The sequence below is a fragment of the Notolabrus celidotus genome, chromosome 14 (genome assembly GCF_009762535.1).
Source record: "Notolabrus celidotus isolate fNotCel1 chromosome 14, fNotCel1.pri, whole genome shotgun sequence".
Lineage (NCBI taxonomy): Eukaryota > Metazoa > Chordata > Actinopteri > Labriformes > Labridae > Notolabrus > Notolabrus celidotus.
In genome coordinates, this window is record NC_048285.1 from 7,433,329 (window position 1) to 7,453,516 (window position 20,188).

At 40.8% G+C, this 20,188-nt stretch overlaps 2 protein-coding genes across 3 annotated transcripts in view; one reads left to right on the forward strand and one right to left on the reverse strand.

The window, feature by feature from the left end:
- Nucleotides 1-9,904: 9,904 nt before the first annotated feature.
- Nucleotides 9,905-19,659, reverse strand: si:ch211-11n16.2 (zinc finger FYVE domain-containing protein 1). 2 transcript variants are annotated; one of them, XM_034701969.1, is made up of 12 exons: nt 19,408-19,658; nt 17,519-17,800; nt 16,978-17,200; nt 16,632-16,849; nt 16,354-16,460; nt 16,138-16,246; nt 15,538-15,635; nt 15,285-15,402; nt 13,170-13,340; nt 12,818-13,010; nt 12,535-12,633; nt 9,905-12,037 (listed from the first exon to the last, which is right to left on the reverse strand). In XM_034701969.1, exons 1-12 carry the CDS (start codon nt 19,522-19,524, stop codon nt 11,805-11,807), a joined length of 1,968 nt encoding a protein of 655 aa, XP_034557860.1. In that variant the 5' UTR covers nt 19,525-19,658; the 3' UTR covers nt 9,905-11,804. The 2 variants fall into 2 exon arrangements, with proteins under 2 accessions (XP_034557860.1, XP_034557858.1); XM_034701967.1 differs by having other exon boundaries at nt 15,285-15,635; nt 19,408-19,659.
- The window catches only part of dpf1 (D4, zinc and double PHD fingers family 1), a 59,118-nt gene continuing 58,500 nt past the window's right edge, over nt 19,571-20,188 (forward strand). Inside the window, exon 1 of the mRNA XM_034701976.1 lies at nt 19,571-19,656. Coding sequence (XP_034557867.1) covers nt 19,583-19,656 — 74 coding nt within the window. The 5' untranslated portion in view covers nt 19,571-19,582. The remainder of the gene's footprint in view (nt 19,657-20,188) is intronic.

Here is a 20,188-nt window from a genome sequence, read left to right on the forward strand (position 1 = left end):
GATGTTTGTAGATGGTGGCTTTTTGTCCCTTTCAGCTGCACTACTTTTTGTCTTTTCTGTCAATCTTTTTATGACCTTTTCCTTCTTTCAGTTCATCTCTCTCTCCTTTTCGTTCGCCTTTCGTTCGATGTCAACTGCTGTCTCTTGTTATTGATCTGACTCCTCTTACTTCTCCTCTTTGTGTCCAGGTTTTGATCTGGCTGCAGAGTGGGTGTAAGGCTAACCTTTAAAACTTGAAAGAAAACAAGAATAGAAAGAGGAATAGGTTTCAAACATGCCGTGTGCCATCATTATATTGTTTTGTTATTTGTAATTTATGTGCTGTGGCTCCATACCATGTGATCATGGTCTGAGCATCAAATTAAAAATTAAAAATGAAATGTAAATCTCCCTGGATTGTAAGAGCTAAACAACATCTTGAATCTCTTTAAACCATATTGAAAGATCCATAAGAGTTTACAGCCATTTAGTTGCAAGCTAAAAAAGTCAACTTAGGCACTCCTGGCTCTTTAAATGAAGGATGATTTATTTCTAGCATACTATGATTGGTAGCTCACAATTTGAGCATGTCTAATGCTTGAGTAAACATATTACTTGTAGTAAAATAATCTGCACAAACCATACATTTGAGGTACTTAACAGTTGTTAACAGTAGGTGAAAGCTTAACATGGGTTCTCTTAAATTCTTTGCTGATTGTGGGTGATTTCTTCTTGCAGTTCTTATAGACAGTTTAAAACATGGACATGGTCTCAGTGACATCATCCACGAGGTGCCTGTATTTGAACCAGACTGTAAAGATGTTTAATTCTACTGTATGGGCACTCAGGAGAAGTTTCATGGTGCTTTTAGAGACAGCCCCAAGTGGACACTTGAAGAACTGCAGCTTTTTGTATTTTGGCATTTGTTTCATTTTTTGACACCAAAGGCTCCCATTGTTCCCAACTCTTACCTGGCACCATCAGCTAAGGTCTCACCTGTTGTATTATATATTGAGGATCTAAAAGAGGGAGAAACACCACTTGTTGTGTTGTCTTAAGTGTTGAAACAATACAATACCTGAGACATAAAAAAAGATACAGCACATAACCTCTACAATTTTTCTTCACCTTTGTTGATTGAGTTTTAAGATACTGATACTTCCTTTAAACTTGTCTTTATACCTCGTAAACAATGAACTCTGTTCAAATGTGTAAATCAGATGAATTAGTGGATGCCTTGTCTCTGAATCTGCTTTGATGTCTTGAGGAAAGTCATCTGGTTGCAGTTGTTTTCTGTTTCCTTGGAGCCTGTTTCATCTTCTCCACGTCTTCACAAGTCCTTATTTCAGAGTTTTATGTTGGAGTTAGAGTTGACGTTGGGGTGGGAATCATCAATCAACAATCGGTAAGATCTCTAACTCCTAAAATGCTCTGAAGAAAAGTAATGAGCCAGAATTGAAATAATACAAAGGACTTTTCTGTAAAAGTAAAAAGAGTGTGAGAAAAGTACAAGTAAATACTCCCCAGAGATACCTGGAAACTACAGCAAACTAACCAGCTTCATATTTTACAGAAAGATATGGATATGCTTCAATCCTCTCTTATTTTTGGCTTCTTATCATCTTTCATCCAAAGTGCAAAACAAAGAAAGGGTTTTGTTGACGGATTGAAACAGTTGACACTTCAAACCTCATTACACTCCAATGTCAGCTCATTCCTCTCCTTTCATCTGTACCTTGTCCCTCTTCTCTCAGCGTAATCCCCGGCCTCCCTCATCCCTCCTCCCTCCTCCCTCACAGCTCCAGGATGTCACTGCTGTCTAACCAGCTCTATCCTCCAGCCAGCCGGGCAGGGCCGAGCGAGCGGTGCTGCTGCTGCTGCTCAGGTCACTAATGGAACAAGACAAGGCCTCTTTTCTTCTTAAGGGTCGTGAGAAATGGGGCTGACTCTCTAACACACACACATACACATGCACGCACACGCACACACACACACACACACACACACACACACACACACACACACACACACACACACACACACACACAAACACAGCTCTTGAGTGGTGGTAGCAGTAACTCACTCTGCCGTTGTCCTCTGATCTGAGGACAGAGAGTGTGTGATGCTGAGCTTCCCAACTGTTGTAAAACACTCTAGCACACAGACATTTGTTTTTTAGTGCTGCTAGAAGTCTGTTTCAACACTACATTTGCACTTTCTTTCTGTTACTGTGAACTATGCTTGTGTGAAAGTTCAATCAAAGACAGTGTTAATGTGTTAAAATGAGAGGATAAGTACTTGTTTTGGCACAAACTTCAAAAGCCTGAGTTCATGTCTTCAAGAAATGAATGTATTTTTAATGCATTCACCCGAGTTTAGATATACAACATAAGAAAAAATATCTATATTTGATACAGTGATGCATTCCCTCTGTGATTGATTGCACACCTTTTCTTTTTTGAAGCTGTAATTTGCATTTCAATGGAGCCATCATTTGTACAATAATAGCACTTTTGAGGCAGAGATATTTAACCGTATCTCAAATAAACAGAATGACAAAGTAGTGTATAAAAAGAGGTTAAAGGTTACAGATATGGGAGATATAGTCTGGATGAATGTTAACTCCAAAATGTGTCAATTTTTAACCGTTTCTCTCTTGTCGTGTAGGCAGAGGAATATTCAAAAACACCGCTCTGATTTTTTATACGGATAGAAAAAAACACTTTTTTGAAATATCTTTCAATGTGTGTACGTAGCCTTACTTGTGATGAGAAATGAGATAGAGAAAGATGTATTCAGTGCATCCTGTCTTTTCAAGACAGTCCGTTGACCTTTAACGGCATTGACTTCAAACAAAAAGCTTCTGAAGTCTGCAGAGGTTTCGGAGAGATGCTCCAATAACCAAGGAAAAATGTTTTAATGTTTAGGTAGCTCAATCACAAATTAAGAACCAAAACTTTCATAATCCCCTTCAAATTATTCACAAATTATTTCACTTGAAGGTTAAACTTCCTGATTGTTGACGACATTATAAATATCAACATAAAAAATGTAAAATTGAAGTCATATTTTGCTATGATTTACAGAAACAAGTGCGACACTGCTGTTTCTTTAACACCTTTATGTTCTTCCACCTTCTTGTGCACGTGTACATGGTGCTGTATTGAAAAGTTGGTTGCACACAGCCCACATAGGGGATGAAAATGCTTGGTTGCCATGGCTACACAGTGAAAGAGTAATTTATAACACATGAAAAGTGCTGCAGTTGGCAAAAAATTGCCTCCCTGTGCGCAAAACTTAAAGTGCCAGAAGAAAAGGAGATATGGTCGTAGCTGGAAATATAGCTTCACCCTAATTTATCCCCAAGCCAGATAGGACAGAAGTACATGAGTGTGTGTGTGTGTGTGTGTATGTGTATATATATGTGTGTGTGTGCATGTGTTGGAGGTCTTCCCTTGTTCTTGATTTGTTTAGAAGGTCAAAAGTTTTCGTATACAGCAGCCAGGGGAGGAAATTGGATTACCTCTAACCAATAATAAGGGAGGGTGTGTGTGAATTTTGTGTGCTGTGAGTCATTGCAAAACCGCTTGAACATCTTTGAGTGTGTAGATAAAAAACATCCCTGTGGGCTTCATTTTCCCTCTCTCGGTTCTCTCTCTCTCTCCGTCTTCACTGAATTTAGTGGATGTCTGCAAACTGCATATTTGTTATGCATTATTTTTTTGAATCCCTGTGTGTTTACTGTATTTATGTATGTACAGACTGAATATAAGAGATAAGAGATGGAAGAATATGCTGGGTGTGTGATGCATGTGTGTCCTTGCAGCGTGAGTGTGTGTAAGCATCTGTCTGTGTGACGGCAGTGTCTGACAGCAGCATGAGTGTAGACTCAGTAATGGTGTTTGTGTAATGGGCCGTGCCTGGATTGTCAGATCAGCACAGGATAATGCATCAATGCTAGACCGCACGCACGCACGCACGCACGCACGCACGCACGCACGCACGCACGCACGCACGCACGCACGCACGCACGCACACACACACACACACACACACACACACACACACACACTCTTCCTCCTTGTTGCTACTGCATCTCACAAAGGTACACACACATTCATGTTACCTTGTGTTTATTTAAAGGGCTAGTTTGTTTTTTGGAGTAGGACTGTACGAGGTACTTGTCAATAGTAAGTGTTTTATCCACAGGTCAGCTCGGCCACTTTGTGGAGAAACCAGCTGGAAAACTTGCACACAAGCTGGCTCCCCAGAGTTTGATGGAACTTCTCCCAAAGGCAGTTCACACACGGTAGTATTGATGTGTTTTATGTTATACAATAACAACTGGACCGCTTTTAGCATTTCATACCTGGCCACCATGCGTCATCATATTTGACCATGTGATCACTTTTTCACTTTATGTTCAAATAACTCGGAGCGTCATTCACCTTTAGTAGCCTTTGAAAAATATGAAACGATATTAAAAAGAATAAAAAGAGGGAGAGAACTGTGCAGAGAGGCCAAGGAGGGAGCAGGTGGTAAAAGACATGATGGATGTAATGTAAAAATGTATGTGAAGAAACATCAGTATTATAACTGCACTGCTTGAATATAAACTTTGATGAGCTGCTCACAGGTCACTCCTCCTTATAGTGTTAACCCACGGATTAGGAGACAGAGATCATGCTTTGCAATGGGCTGTGCATTTAAAACCACAAACACAGCTCCCTGTCATTAAGTCATGGATAGTCTCTGCGCTTTACTTTGTCACGCTACACATGTTTCTTTCCCTGAGTGATCAGCTGTTTGGGTCTGCTAGCCTCAGAAGAGACAATAAATGCAACTAAAACTGATCGATTTAGACAGCAACGATTGACTGTGTGTAGCCTAGCTTTCGTGCAGATACCCCACAGTTTCTCAATAAAGAGGTAAACAGACAGGCACTTCCTGTAGGTCAAAATTGACAAGTACCTCATGCAAACTCTCTTCAAAAACAACTAACCCTACTCCCTTGAGATCTGCTGATATTTCCTGAATATTAAGTGACATGTCAGAGATTCATTCAGATCTTTTTTAACTTCTCTATCTCTGCAAACACCGGTCTGATGCTGCTAATTACAATAGATGTAATATTGGCAATGTGACCTTGCATGCTTTGGAGCTTAAGGAGTAAGTAATTACATTGATTAATTGCATGTGATTGCTATTGATAAGTGAGCAGCTTGCATAGTTTAGTACACAGCTGGTTCCAACAGCATGACAGGAGCAGTAATGGATATGTTCGGGATGATGCTTGAAAGAAGTAAAGCAGTGATCTGTTTGAATGGTTGTGTTCGGAGCAAACAGGCCATGGTAAGCTTAATGTGTGTGTGTGTGTGTGTGTGTGCGTGTGAATGGAATTATGCAGACGTCAAGAAATCCTGACTTTGGCCCTCAGGGTTTCAAGCAACCTCAAATGTCACAGTAAAACGGAGCACACATTCACTCATTTGGTTCTACCATCTGCACATACACACACACACATACACACACACACACGCACACACACATATATAATTCTGTTAACTCGGCCTGTCTTGACCTATAAGAAGCAAACTTTTGGCATTATCGTTGTCTATTGAGGGAGTTAAAGTCCAAACGTCAAATGGGCTCCCATCTGAAATTCAAATCTACTGATCTTTGCATAACCATGTCCCGCCATCGTCAGGGTCAAAAACAATTCTGACATTTTTGCCAAGCCACCACAAATAGATCCATTTCACTTAAACATTAAAACAGGCTAATAAACCAGGTACAGTGGATGCTTACAAAAATGCCTGTTAATTAGTGCTCATTTTAAGATAGTATATAGTGCTGCAGTTTCACCTACCCAAAAAGCTGGAGCACAGACTTCTTGAATGGTCTGTTAGACTCTGCTGCAAGGCTGAGTATTTTTTACCATAGACTGTATAAATAATGGACGTAGTACCTGTGACGTCACCCATCTGTTTCTGAAGCGCTGTTTTGAGGTCAGTTGGTGGCGGCAGCCATATTGGAAATGTTGAACTCAACATAACAGCTGTCGAGTGAGTGTGACGTAAAGAGGCGGGCTGTGAGCCTCCCAGCCAACAGCTAGTGTTCCCGCCTGACAATCAAGCCAGCTGTGCCTCTCGTAATGGAAAACTCGTAATCTTAATAACTTCGAAATTGCCGTGTTATGAAAAAATTCACCCCCCGTACAGTGTGTGCCGATAGAGAAATTAACTATCCAGACTGCACTCGTCTTTTATCCCAGGCTGTAAACATGTTTATTTCTGTTGTAAAGATCAGCTTTTTTGAATGGGGGTGGATGTGGTTTCCGGTCCTTCTGTAGCCAGCCTCAAGCGGATCCTTGATGAACTGCAGTTTTTAACACATCCACATTGGCTTCAAGTCTCACAGCCGGAGGTTGCCCCGGAGGTTGCCCCTTACCCCTTTTGGTCCAGCCTCAAGTGGCCATTTAAGGAACTACAGTTACTGGCGCTCGGTAAAAATTAAAGATGGTTTGTCGAGATTTGGTGCTTTTGAAAGAACATAAGCACACCTTGAACTGCAGGCTGCAGGCTGCATTCTCTCTCTCTCTCTCTCTCTCTCTCTCTCTCTCTCTCTCACACACACACACACACACACACACACACACACACACACACACACACATACACAGTGTCAGCTCCTACCACTCCCTGCCAGCAGCCGTCACTCATCAGATCTGGGTGCCAAAGAGGACCAGAGCCAGTCTGCTTTCCCTCACTCATTGTTTCCTTTATTCAAATAATCCAAGCTGGGATGTTTAATTTATTTACAATGCCACAAAAACAGAGTGGGACGCTTTGTTTCACCAAATAAGCTTAAAGGAGAGGGAGATGAATAGTAGTGAAAAATAGTCAGTGGAGTGCTTAGTCACAAGCTTAATCTTGCTCAGTCACTGTTTGGCTTTGCACAGATGGCAGATCGAGGAAATCCTCTCATGTTGATGTTTTTCACTTACATCTCTGAGGCTTTGATTACTCTGTATTAATACAACTGCTCAATCTTATGTAATCATCCGAGTATGGGATTGTGATGATACATAATGACATCATCACAGCCATAAATACATGCATGTATTCATATACAGACTCCTTCACCTCCTCAGATTACATGTGACTCATGTACCAAATGACTACCGTATGTTTCATTCCTCTGCATCATCTTTGTATATCAGCTGAGGTTATGAGGAGCAGTTTGAGCCGCTTAAAACATGAATAACTTAGTAGCTGAGATGCTAATTTCTGACTTCCAAATAGGACAGCTTTATAGTAGAGTCCCCTGCTGGGACTCACCCAGGACAGCCAACAGTGGGTGGTCTCATGCAAAATGCATTATGGTGCAGCTATGGTATTTCTGCTCATCTAGCGCCCCTGTGTGTAGGAAGAGGGCATTACAAAGTTGACCTAACAACCTATTTTATGTTAGTCGGACTTCGGACTATACTGTATACTTGACTGCATTTGCTCAAGCCACTGTTAAATATGCGTCTCTCAAGGCCTGCAATTGTTCCAGTAACCTTTGCAGACTGCTTTGAATTGACTGAAGGCATCAGATTGCGTGAGAAACACTGCTGCATGCTCACGGACACTGTCCTATTTAACACAGAAGCCCAGGGGCTTGTTGAGCTAAAAACACAGTGATTTATTTGGTTGCAAATCGTCTAAAGTTCAATAACAGTTCCAGCTATACTGCACAATAATCTCTATTATGAGGCTTAACTCATTTAAAGAGTAGTGTTTGAACTAACAGGCCTTTTCCAGGGCAGACATTTGGGATATGACAGAAAGGTTGTAAGATAAAGTCAGCTTCTTAGAGTTCAGCAAAGACAACAACACAAAACAGTAAGTGAGTCCTTTTACTCCATCTAAGCTGTACACAATCATCATGTATCAGAGGATCATTTTATGTTCCAAGTTTAACTCTCAGATTTTCTACTGCTGTATTTTTAGATGTTTCTGTTTCCCAGAAGAAATCTGGTGAGTTTGCTGTTTTAGTGGAACACCAGCACTCTGGATCTAAGAGCAACAAAGTCCCCTGCTGCCTCTACATTTGTAAGTATTACAGTCTGTCGTCATTCTGAGTACTCTACTTTCTCAGGCCTTTTATTCAGACTGTTGTTATGTTGTTAAACAATTCTTTATTTGATGAATTAAATCCTGCTTTTCAAGCATCCGAGATATACCAGCTGGAAATGTGCTAAACAAATAGAGTATCAGTGCTCATGTATAAAATAAATTGATACAAGTAGAATACAAAAATAAAGCCCAATGCTTTATAATACTGTAAAGTAACTTACGATTATGAAAGACTTAAAGATGGTTTAAAATAAACCCTAACTAAGATGCACTGAGAGCATTTGATATATGAACTTAATTTTGGTATTTTTCAAGTTGCCACTCATTTTTACAGTATTCACAGTATCATACATTTTTGACATTCTTGCTTTTGCAAAAAAAATGTTTGTTTCAATCGAACCTTCAACTTGACATAAAATGAAATAGAACTGAAAATAAAAAAATAAGTTAAAAGATAACCATATAAAACCATGACTTTTTGTGTAGTGTTGTTACTACAGTTGTCATAGTGGGGTTGAAAGCTGCTCAGGCAGAAACATGCACCTGTTCCAGTCACCACAGTCAGATCCAGGCTCTACACTGACGCCTGTAGATGTAACTGAAGAGCCTTCTGGTTTTGTTTTCACTGACTGTGTGTCTTGTTTAATGCAGAGCTTCATCATGGATACTCCTACAGCAGTTTGGAGGACCACACAAAGGTAATTTACTGCTTTGTGTGCTGGAACATGTATTATACAATTAATAGTCTAAATATACATCCTACTTGCTCTTTCTGTCTGCAGCTGCACGCTGACTCTATGTATAGGCTTGTATAATTGGTTAGTGCAGGAAATGAGCTGCAAACTGCTTCACGGATATTAGTCAAGGACCCATTAGAGCTCTGGACTTAGACACCATGAACACATGATAACCTTGAACAGAAGGCTGTGAGAGAGAGAGGGGATATGAAAATGTGTCCAAGGGAAGCAAATACAAAGAACAAACAAAAAACTGATGTCAGGTAAACATGCTGTCAGAGCAGCTGGATCACAGAACACACACACCTCTTAATTTTTACTTGTTGAGATTGGGATAATGAACATATGAATACAAGATGAACAAGACAGGAGTCAGACAGAAGCTAACACTATAAAAAACAAAGCACCAGTGAGACCCTCCCTGATTTTAAAGAATCTTTGATGTGGTATGACACCATCTTTACCTTCAACAGCTGCTGAACTCTTGAGAAAATAATACAGAAAATAAGGAATGCTTTTATGATTATTTGGGGAAATAGAATAATATAAAAAATAGGTATTACAATAAATTAAAGCTCCTGCTGCAGAAACCTTTGTTTATGCACTCCGATTCTAAACAAAGTTGGGATGTTAAAATGTTAAAACTGAAAAATTGTTTAACTTTATGAAAAACGTATGCTCATTTGAATTTGAGGCTGGCAACATGTTTAAAAAGGGGACAGATGCCACTAAACACAGAAAAAGTTGTGTATAAAGCCAGAAAAAAACAATACAGGATGGCCCTCAGGGGACTGCAATAGAAACGAACATGACTCTGTAGTGAAAATCACTGCATGGGCTCAAAATCGCTTCCAAAAACTGTAAACTTAGTGCATTGCTGCATCAGGAAAAACACATTTATATACATGTTCCAGATACACCAGCCTTCTTCTTGTGACGTCTGTTTAATCTCTGTGTCTTGTTTTTCGTATCACCTCTTTAACTGTAGACCAACTGCATAGAATTATCTGATATGATGATATGAAGCAAAAGATGTATCGTCAATTAGGACACAAAACCCAAGCACATTGTTAATGTCCTTTTAATGTACTTATAAAGATGTCAGAAAAGTACATGAATCAAAAAGGGCTGAAACAAAATATAAAAATTCTATGAATTTAGATACAGGGATATAGTTGCTGACTTGAGCCTTACCATTATGGTCATACCCTTTTTCACATCATGTTATACTTTTAATTGTCACCCGCTCTTACACATCGAGCACAAATGATCATCGAGAGGGATTTAAAGAGAGACTTTTTTAAAATAAAGGGGAGGCGGTGATAAGTGACTGAAGATGTTTGCAGGGACACAAAGTCATCCTCTGTTCTTTATTTGGACAATCCTGATTAATGTAAGAGAAAACAGATTGTCAGTTGCTAAATCTTACTGGAAAAAAAATCTTTTAAATTGAACTGATTATTTTTTGACTGAGAGAAAACAGCATTAATGCACCCAGTATGCAGAAGGTGCAAATTTCCACTAACAGTTACTTAATATGCACTTTGCTTGTAAGTGATTCCAGCATCTGTCTGACACTGAAACATCTCAACAGTCCAGTCTAGTGCAGATTCATTCTGAGAGCTTTCTGCAGCATCCATAACTAAAGAGAAAAGCCAACTCTCTATAAGAACCTCAGAAAGGTACACTTACTTCAGGACACGTGTCCAGTTCATACATTGGAATGTCTAAATATGTTGTGCTACAGGTTTTCCTTTCCTCTCCAGTTCACCATTTTGTAAATACAACAGTTGAAGAAGATCAGAACATTAGAAGCTGTAAATGAACTTGCTCTGCAATTAGGCACAAATGATCTTATCCCTCCAGATACAGACAGAGGAATCCCAAAAGAAATCTTAGCAGCTGCAGCAAAAGGAGTGAAGATTCTCATGAAGGCACACACTGAAGCTTGAGTTTGTCTTCCTGCACAGAGTAAATCAGGCACACAGTTCAGTAAAATCTGCCTCAACTGATGTGTTTCCGCTCATGTCCAAGATTTTCTTACCCCAGTGGAGATAAAACCAAAGGAACCTCACACGATGTCTGCTATCCTGAGGGCTCTGCACACACAGCCCAGGTTGTTAAGTGTTCACACCATGTTTAGGTTAAACGACCTATTAAATCACATGTTGTTGTTTCTCCTCTTTTCCTTAGCATGTAATCAACACTCAAACAATGCACACTACATTTATGAACTGAAACTTAAACATTGTGCTCCATACATCTGCAGCAGAAGCAGCAGAGACACTGCTAAGACTACAGGAGTCAAATGTCACTTATTACAAGACGATAAAAGCTGACTTTTTCTCAACTGTGCCAACCATAGGTCAAGTCCTCAGAGGTTTAAAACTTCTTTAAACATGGTAATCTGCTTTTCTAGTGCATCACTGTACTGTGCATCAAATGATTCAGACTGACAGCGATCTGCAGGGCTGTGCAGACATAACTGAATAAAAAAGGAAGACTTAACTTGGGTGCAGTAAAATGTAAAAGCTCTGCAGTTGAAGTAAGAGTGGAAAAGAGTCATATGTGAATTTTTCAAACACTTCTTACAGTAAGTTAAAATCACAACATGTCAATCTTGTCCAGCTTCCATTTTTCCTACAGGTGTCAGAGCAGTTTGATTGGTTGAGTCGATTGTAGTAAAGGTGATGTGTGTTGATGTTAACGTCATAACTACAGCAGGTCAGTAAGTCAAAGAAGGCAGATGACATGGAGAGCTGATAGGTTAGCACTGATAAAGCACCAGGCGGTGACCATTGTAAGCTTCAAACCCACAAAACCAAGGCTGATTCCAGTTCTGCTGCTTAGTGCTGCAGAGTAAATCCTCCCTGGCTCTACTGGTGCAGTACAGTCTGGATTCACAGTGTTTTTAGGAGGAAGACCAAGAGCATTTTAAGTGTTTCTTTTCTATCAGGGAAACTCCTCAAAGATCATCTGTGCGGGCGTGGCAGCCATCGCACACCCTGACCGGGTGGTCCCAGCCTCTTGAAGGGACAGGCCTGATGTGAGTGGAGCAAGGGCCGCACACACCCTCTCCACAGGCCCTGCAGTGGTGCTTGGACATTAATGCAGTGAAGGTTTTAGAGCACTGGTGGCACTGTGTGATGTCCTGATCGGGCACCCAGTAGTCGGGTCGAGCGACATCTTTCACAAAACCTAAAAGGAGTGGATGTAGAAGTCAAGATTTTCACACTCCTGTCAGGAGAACCATCAAATCAGAGTGGAACACGAGCTCAGTTATCAGCTTTAATTTAGGGTTTGGATATGAACTCATAGCAACAATATACAGTGATCCTATTCGGTTATATTCATTTTGCGGACAAACAAAAAATCAGCTGGTGATTAAACTGATAACATGACAGTCCCATTAGCACATTTAAGCACTTCAAAATTCTAAAATTAGAATGTGTTCAACAATCATCTCATAATTCAAAACCCATTCAAACACTGTGTCCCATTTTGTAAGCTGCTGAAACAAACAAATCTATCTATCTATCTATCTATCTATCTATCTATCTATCTATCTATCTATCTATCTATCTATCTATCTATCTATCTATCTATCTATCTATCTATCTATCTATCTATCTATCTATCGTGCCATCAGCTCAGCTCTATCACAATGTGTGATGGTAAGATGTAGCTGCACTCACAGAGAGGGTAGTCCACAGCTGTGGTGACCATGTCCAGGGTGGACTGGGCCACCTCTGTCACCCTGCGAGCTATCAGGCCTCGAGGCTCCACCTTACACACTAAAGAAGAGAAGTGTGTGAAAGAGTGAGAGACAGAAAAAGAAACTGATGAACAGAACACAAAAGCATCATCACAAACAAGCATCATTAAATACCAGACGTCAGTGTGATCGTAGCTTCATACTTAATGAAAACTATATTTAATATAGAACATGCTGCCTTTTCACATATAATCATTTCTTACCCTGGCTGTTGGTGTCAGCCGGTCCTCCCTGTCGGTAACAGGCCTTACACACCCTGACAGGGCCACTGCCCCAGCCCCTCTCTGGCACCGGCATTCTGTGACTGGAGCAGGGATGGCAGAAACCCTCCCCACATGATCGGCAGTGGTGCTTCCTCTCCGCCTCCACAAACACCTTCTGACAGCCGTGACAGGCCTGAGGAGCCCGAGGGGGAGGATTTCAGTAATAAAAGACCCGACAGTGAAATAACTTCTCTGTATTTTTGTTGTAATCCTAAAAAGCTGATATATTCTAATCCTTGTTATCTGAAGTGTCCAGCAGTGTTTGTTGTTTCTCTCAGCTCTTCATACTCACAGTGATGTCTGTGTTGGGTCTCCAGTACGGTGGTGCCACCTGGTCGGTGAGCCAGGCAGCGACAGCTTTGGTGGGGCCGGTGCTGTACTCAGAGACAGACTGGATCATGTAGTTCATTCCATCCAGGACCCTCTGAGCAGCGTTCTGATGGTTGGTTAGATACATGCCAGACTGAGGGAAGAAAGAGGGATGAAGTCAGAAGAGCGCTGAGGTATGGTTAACTTAATTTTGTTGGACAAAATAAAATGTATACAGACAGATAGAGGAAATACAAGTGACTGAAAAAGTAAAGGGGATAACTATTATGTCAATTAAATTATCCTTAGTGAAGCAGCGATCAATGGAAAAAAAAAACATCAGCATCTTCATTAAATACTATATACTTAATTTCAGGTTGATATTCTAGTGTTGAGCTAATAGCAAATGTCATGCATGTTACATGTTTGAGTTCATCATAGGGATGTTTCTAGGTCACTAATTCCCTAGTTGTTTAATTGGAAATGTAAATTCAAACCAATCGACTAGTCTAAAGGTAAGAAAACAGTAATATAACAGTCACACTTGAGCACAATTTATTCCACTTCACTAATCACCAGATCACAGAGTCTGTGGGTAAACACTGTTAAATTGGTTTGCCGAGTGTGGTAACCCCACCACCCTCTGGTCTCCCTTGCAGGTTAACATCCACATGCCTGTGCTGGTTACTCATTGTTGCAGTCGAGTGGTTACATGCTAGTTTAACCTGACACAGCCTACATACAACTTTATCTCCATTTTCAGGATCAATACACTGCATAAACGCATCGTGCAGCACTCTTTCATCTGTGCTTGTTTACATCCAGGTAGTCGAGCTTCATATCATTAGGGGAGTAGCTAGTGCTGGGCGATAATTTCGATAACAATAATTATCATGATATAATTTTTCTCAATATTAATATGACAAATGTTCGATAAAAATGCAATATAAATTCAATATAAATAAACCTGTAACTACGCCTCCGAAACCACTGGAACTAATGAGCCTTAAGCGCTATTTGCCACCCAACATTAGACAGAAGAGGAAGACGGCATTGACAAAAGACCTGCTTCCATTTAGCACCGTCAGAAATGATGAATTCAAGAAGCTTATCAGAAAACTAAATCCAGATACAAACTAACAAACTGTCTGGTTTCTTCAACTTTCATTCAGGAGCAAAAATCTGACTTTACATTTAAATGAAATCATGATTTGATATTTAGCGTGATTATTATCGATGTTGACTGATATGAAATATTTTATCCTAATGACATCATTTTCAATATCGCCCGGCACTAGGAGTAGCCATTAACTGGAGCTATAGTCCCAGCTAGAGGTGACACAACACATGACCAGCATTTCTGCCCTACAATACTAACAATGACAATAACTTGTTAAACTAACTAGTAATTCTGGTGACAACTAGCATGAATGAATCCATAAAATTTTAGCATATTAAGAATTCAATTTTAGAGGCTGTGTCCACATGATTATACAAGATTTATGTATGTCCACAAAAGCTTTTCAACATTGTTTCAGAATTAATCTCAATCCACAGAAACACACATCACATGACACTCTGGGCACGTGTTTGCATGTGTTAAAAGGGGGACTAAAAACTTGCACAAACCTCATATCAAGCACAAAAAAGAGACTCCATAAGTGACTTTCTTGAGTCGTAGTTTTCCTTGCACATGAAGGCAGCAAATGATGAGTTTAACTCAACAACAACAAAGAAAAAAGTCAGTATTCCTCAGTTATTCATGTTGAATTAACTGGTTACCCACGGCTGATAGAGGTTGTTCTTTTCCGCAAAGAGTCTGATAATAAGACAATGACATCATTACTATAAGACAAAAGGAATTGTTTGTGTCTCTGTCAGGGTTCAAAAAGTGTACACTATGATCCAAAGTGTTCACACTGAAACAGCATTAGTAGTATTTTAAAAGACTCCCTTAAAGGGCTCTAAGACACCCGTGTAATGTAGCTTCAATGATCTGGTCTGGCTGTGAGATATGGCCAAGTAGGCCAATGATGAATAATCTTGTCAGTCTGGTTCTTAAAGAACTGAAGGAAGAGAAGGAGAGTGAAATACTAACCCCCATCCAGACATGCTTGACCTCAGACCGCACCACACTGCTCTCAGGGTCCTGGTTTCCCATCCAGTACTGTCTGCTGCGGTAGATTACGCCACAGCTGGCACACTCCAACACATAGCTGGGATAGAGGCAACATGAGATGGTGACATCAAAAAGCAATGAAAGATGTGTGTGTGTGTGTGTGTGTGTGTGTGTGTGTGTGTGTGTGTGTGTGTGTGTGTGTGTGTGTGTGTGTGTGTGTTTATCTACATACCCTGACCAGGCATATTTCGCCAGTCCAAACCACTGGCTGTCGGTGGAGGCTGACGTTTTGGGAACAACAATCACCTCTCTGCCGCCTTCATAGCATCTCTATAGACAAGAAGAAGGAGAAGGAGGAGAATGAGGAGAAGAAGGAGAAGAAGAAGAAGAAGAAGAAGAGCCAGGAAAAAAGGCATTATGTCATTTGGATATCTATTTCAAGTTCTATCATTGCACAGAGCAACACAAGATGAACTGTTTAGTAAGCTTTTAGCATTGCAAAGTTTTTCTCTGATGTTCTTCTTCAGCAGATTTACGACATCAGGAAGTGCTGACTCATTTTAGGTGTTCAGCATGTTTTCAGGTCATGATTCCCTTACTGAATCATGAAGTAAACATGACATGAAATAAGCCTCCATATCTGGCAAAAACAGCAAACCCTGAGAAACATGCATCTTAAAGGTCAAACATATGAATCATGGAGGCTTCTGAAGGACTTTGGGATAAGAATATCAGTTAGAAATCAGAGACCCGAGACTACGCACCAGACCTGACATTTCAAATCACATTATACTTAAACTAGCAGACGAGGCTTGGATTCAAAAGCACTCACCTTACAGATCAGGACTTTGTTGTTGAAGTGGTGTGAGAACTGGCACAGACCATCTGCCATGTGGGGGACTTTGTCTCTTAAGTGGTTCATTCCATTTTTACAGCGAATCCTGGAGACAAGATGAGAAAAGTAAAATTCTCAGGTCTATTCAATGACACGAAGAGGAAAAACTACAAATATATAAAGACCTGCTCAAGACTGTCGGTACAGACTTACTTGCAGCAGAGGCAGACAGCAGAGCAGGTGAAGTACTCATCAGGGAAGAAGGAGTACATGGTCAACTTGTCATCTGCTAGTTCTCCACAGAAACGATCACTTAGGGCCTGTAGACAGAAAGGAGGTTGAAGAAGATCAAAGGAGGAAAATAACAGTTGAAACCATCAGCACAAACATTAACACAAACAAGAAGCAAAGCTCTCTCTGGCTCTCTGTGACAGCTACAAGATTCTGCTCTAAAGTCGATTTAACGCTGAAGGTGTTAGTTCAAAACTGACCTCCAGAGCGTGAAACACTATCCCAGGCTGCCGAGGGGAACGTGTGTGAGTGTTCTTCACTTGCTGTTTGACGGCCTCGAGCAGCCTGCTGTAGTCAGTGGGAGGTCTGATGGTCTGGGTGCCCACATACTGCACTGAGCTGAAGGCCTCTGTCCCCAAGCCCAGGTCATGAAAACGCTTCTGGAGCATCGTGTCAGCGTGGCCGGCCACCTTGGAATCTATGAAGGAAAGAGAAGCACAGGGTTCTTAGTTTGACAGCCGATAAAAAAAAAAGGTCTTTTAAATAAGGTAACGAGTAAAGCCTGCAAAATTCAGTATATACAGTGGACACATTCTCCTTCCCTACCATGGCCAAGCAACTGAGTGTGCGTCGTCTCCTGGAAGATGATAACTGCAGGTCCAAGAGAAGACAGGGGCACATCCAGACCACAGCGGCTGGAGAGGGCCTTGAGCTCCGGGGTGAAGTGTTTAAGGTAGGCCCCCGAGGCACTGCTCAGGAACAGGAACATGTCGTTGTGGAGGCGCTCTGCTCGCGTGCGATACACAACTATGTCTGACACTGCCAACACCTGGAAAAGAAGGAGGAGGATAACGAATGAGCTATGATCAGGTCAATTTATTTCCCCAAGTGTTTTGAGTTGAAGCGTCCACCTTTATTTTGAAGGTGACAAGCCAGTTGGACCAACAATTACTCCAAAATTTGTTATAGTAATATAAAACCTACTAAAAGAAGACCAAATGTTTCAGCACACCTCTTCCCAAAGTTGTTACAGAGAACTGAAGTGAAGTAAGCTGTATATAGTGATATAAAACACTGTATTTCTTTTGTGTGACACATTCAGCTATTAGTTACAAGGTCAATAGACACAACCTGCCACTTCAGTTACCTTCAGCAGCAGCCTCATTCTTTGGTTCTGGTTGGCTGCAGCCCCCAACAGGCCCTCTGTATCCAGAGCGACCAGGCTGAGGGTGGGGTCGTACGCAGCCCACACTCCCACCGTACAGGAGCTGGGAGACTTGGAGGTGTAGAACGCAGTCTCGCCATCAAACAGGATGTGGTTGAGGGTGTGGGATTTGCCGTCACCTGTGTTGCCAAAGATGGAGAGAACCTTGACCCCAGGCACGTCTCCACAGCCAAGTTTGTCCACAAACTCAGACTCATCTCGGACCTGGAGGGAGGACACAGAAGAAAAAGCCAATTAGAGATGGAGGATTTGACTGGAAAGCTGATTAACAAATCACTGGCTCTTCTGCTGACATCAATAAAACTCCCCCTGTCTAGACTGCCATTTGGCTTTTAAATAACTTAACATGATATATATTTTATTACCATTACCCTTTACATCAGTACAGCACGTTTCCTTATGTCCTGTGTATTTTTTCATATTTCTTTTAGACAGCCTGTGAGATGCTTGTTGGCTGTTACATGAAGCTGCTATTGAGGGTGATAAAGATACTTGGTTCTTCATAGATTTCACACATCTAACTGGGTCACAAATATTATATCACCTCTGAGGCAACATGAACTCTGACTAGGGTTGCCAACTGTCCCATATTAGCTGGGACTTCCCGTATATTGGGCTAAATTGGTTTGTTTCATACAGGACCTCAATTGTCCCGTACATTGACTATTAACTCTTGTAAATACAGCAGACTGCACTCTACATATCCCAGATCAGATAAAACAGCAGTGGCAGATCATGTGCCAATCACACCGCCTGTCATCCAATCACAGAGGATTTTCTCTATGATGGCCATTAAATGGTGAGACTCAAGAAACAGATGCAGCACAGAGCTGATCAAAAATGAACTTCAAATATCTGTAAACTGTGACTTGTCATGTAAGGACTTCTCTCTGGCTGTACAAAAGGACAAAAGACTGCTTGAGTCAGTCAAGAGCAGCAAAAAGTATCCATGGAATAAAGTACATTTGGTGAGTCATACTCCTCTTTTGCATTAAATTTTGATTTTGCCTGTTTTTTGATGTAAAGAGCCAAACTGTGGTTTCTTTGAGATTCACTCATATGAGGTTACATAATGATACAGTAAGGATTAAAGGGAATATACACACTTTCCGCATTTCCAGTTGAATCAGAATCTGAACATACACACATCATGCTCACACCACCATGGCACCGTGCACCTGTCCCTTATTTAGGAGTGAGAAAGTTGGCAACCCCAACTCAGACTGTCTCTCAAAATTAAGGCTGTGATCTTTACCAATGAGCTTTACCACAATGAGGAATATCTAATAAAAAGAACGTTGTTGAAAAAACAACCACATACAATTTGAAGAAGTGCAGAATAATCTTTACTGCCTACACTTTGCCCTGCAGTTGGAACAACAGACTGAGAGGTTGACTCCCTGTGGGTCAGCTGTGCTGTGTGACTCATCAGGGACTTTCCCCGAGAGGAACCCGTTTTCTGCTTTCTTAAAGACACCATGAATCTAACATGAACCCTGTTAGAGACCATGACTCTGAAGATTAAGCTAACGTAAACATCATGGACGGGAAAAACAGAAGCCATTATAACTTATTATTAGAACATCGGAGACGGAAGTGACATAAAGGAAACCTCTCATAAACTCATTAGTTGAGTTTAATATAACAACCTGACGTTGATTCGGAGTCTTTAAGGTAAGTGTGCTCATGTCACAGCACTGTGACAGTTAGCATCAATAACACAGTTTGTTTACAGGCCTTTATTAGTGTGTTTTCTTACTCCTCCTAGCTTAGCAGCTACATGTTAGCAGCCTTCGGTTAGCTAACTTTACCTGCAGGTTCTCTTGTTCATCCACGAGCAGGAAGCTCCGGACACTCTCTGGACTCTCCTCGGCCTTCATTGGACTGTTCGATACACTCTCACCTTTGTTTAGCAGTATCTCTGACATGATTAGTTAGTTACTCATCGTTATTACACAGTTGTGACGGCGAAAACGAAACTTCAACATGACTCCTGATGGACTGTCAGTAACAACAACAGCGCGTGGACTGCTGACGCTGTGGGAGGAGGCATGGAGCACGTAAGCAGTGACGTAGGACGCATTGTGCGCAAGTTTGGTCCTTGTTTGTCTATTACAGTAGCGTCACCTTGTGGTCAAACAGTAGAACAACACAAAACCTGTCGGACAGCAAACTTGCACAAATTTGGTGATAAGAAAGCAAAAAATGAAATGATGCACCCACACACACTCATACGGAAGAAAATTAAGGCAACTGAAAAAAAATAAAAAATACGGTCCAATATTTTTTTTTTATGTTTTTCTTATGAGGAAAAGTCAGAATTCTGACTTATTTCCATGAATAATAATAATAATATATAAAAAAAAATATATTGGACCTTATTTTTTTCCAGTGGATTAAAGTCAGAATTCTGAGATCTGACTTTTTGCCCAGAATAATAAAACATTTTTTATTTCATTTTTTCAGTGGCCCTAATCCTCTTCCTTACGCTCACTCATTCTATCTGTATTCTATAATAGACTTTACAGGCTTAAATTAATTATACAAAACACTCTAAACTCATATTCATTAGATCCACCATGAGAGGCTAAT